This window comes from Austrofundulus limnaeus, unplaced genomic scaffold, assembly GCF_001266775.1.
Source record: "Austrofundulus limnaeus strain Quisiro unplaced genomic scaffold, Austrofundulus_limnaeus-1.0 Scaffold1030, whole genome shotgun sequence".
NCBI lineage: Eukaryota > Metazoa > Chordata > Actinopteri > Cyprinodontiformes > Rivulidae > Austrofundulus > Austrofundulus limnaeus.
This window is the reverse complement of record NW_013953432.1, coordinates 93,225-94,892: the sequence shown is the minus strand read 5'-3', so window position 1 is coordinate 94,892 and position 1,668 is coordinate 93,225. Positions and strand designations below refer to the sequence as shown.

The 1,668-nt window shown below is 41.8% G+C and overlaps 1 protein-coding gene across 1 annotated transcript in view; it reads right to left on the bottom strand.

Moving 5' to 3' along the window:
• The window catches only part of cfap46 (cilia and flagella associated protein 46), a gene marked incomplete at its 5' end in the record, with an annotated part of 45,599 nt that overhangs the window by 2,531 nt on the left and 41,400 nt on the right, over positions 1–1,668 (bottom strand). Inside the window, 3 exon segments of the mRNA XM_014030262.1 lie at positions 382–491; positions 564–636; positions 885–917. Coding sequence (XP_013885716.1) covers positions 382–491; positions 564–636; positions 885–917 — 216 coding nt within the window.

Here is a 1,668-nt window from a genome sequence, read left to right as displayed (position 1 = left end):
CTATATAAATATAGTTTTATTGCACAGGGCTAATGTTACCCGGGGCATTTCAAACAGATTTTTTTCCTTTAATGAGGGGAAAATGAGAACTTGGTGAATAAAGAAGCTGTTTTTACTGGATGACACTTTTAGTTGCTGTCATCACTTTATCATGTTCTGACACATGAACACAATGAATGTAGTTAGTGTGAGTAAAACCAGCTGGGGATGGGCCCGCGGGAACAGAAACTGTATAATTAGCAGCCATGAGGAGTCTGACTGGAGGCAGCTGCAGAGTCAGATGTGACAGCTGTCAATCATTGTGGAGATGAGGCTTCGTCAGGCTCATCCCAACCCTCACACGTTAACCAGGAGGAACCACTGGACCCAACAGAACTGTACCAGACAGGTTGAGGGCTGCTAGTTTAGCAGGTGGAACACTGGTCCAGAAGGAGTCCCTGCTCAGGTAGAGGAAGGCAGTACACCTGGACAGAAGCTCCGCCTCCGACACACTTCAAACACATGAGATTGTTAGAGAACAAGCAGCAGGTCGAGCTGGAAGAACTCCAGGTGATGTTTCAAACCTGGTTCTGTCTTTGCTGGTCTCACACAGGTGACTTTTTAAAACCTCCTGCAGTTTGCTCACACTGCTTCCACCTGTGTAGGTAAACACAAACAGGTTTACTTAGAGTCCAGAAGAGGACAGGAAGTCCACACATGGACCTGACGTACAGTAACCTGTGAGGTACAGGTAGAGAGAACATGAATTAAAGAGCTTTAACATTCTGAGCACGCTGCAGGACGACACAGCTCCCACAGTAAGAGCAGGAGAAACCCTGCTGCTGCAGAAGAAGTGTTTATAATCAGCCTCCATCACTCAGAATGAACAAATAACACATACTCACCAACATGTCTGTCACTGGGAAGATCTATTATATCTGTAATAAACAGTCAGGGTCCAGCTTTAGTCACAATGAAAACAGCTGAGTCATCATTTCAGGTTCTGTTATCAGGACTCTGTGTGACCCGTCAGGTCCCACCAAGTCCAGGATTCAGTCCAACACGTTCACAACGACATCAGACTGCTTTGATTTGTCTTCAGAATCAGGAAAACTCATGGAGGTTTGGTCTGAAAACTATTTCCAGTGATCTAAAGAGGAGTTTTCTGACGTCATTAAAAAGAGGAAAACTCAAATATTTCAGATTTACCAGCTGGGAAGATAAAAAGCTTCAGAGAAAAAACATCAATTTAAGGTGTTTTTACTCAAAATCTGATTTTTCTGTAATTGTTACAAATGTTTTAATCCACTTCATGACTTCATCAGTGTGAACCATATAAACCAGGGCTATTCAACTGGCGGCCCGCGGGCCACATCTGGCCTGCGAGTGACCAAAGTTCGGCCCGCCAATTGGTTCGTTCATTTCTTAAGCCCAAACCCCTGGTTTTCTACTTTAATTACTCTAAGTTCTTTTAGGTTAACATAAACATGTTTGGTGTCTACAGAAACATCAGAATCTTGGCTACAAGCTGGTAAAAACATTTCCATAAAGACTCAAAGACAGTTAAAACTACAAACAGTTGAATAAAAAAATGGTGAAAGTGAAAATAAAATTGGTTTAAAAATTTGGTAAGTCAGAGATGTTCGATATTATTTGATTTATTTATTTATTTATTTAACAGGAAAAGAT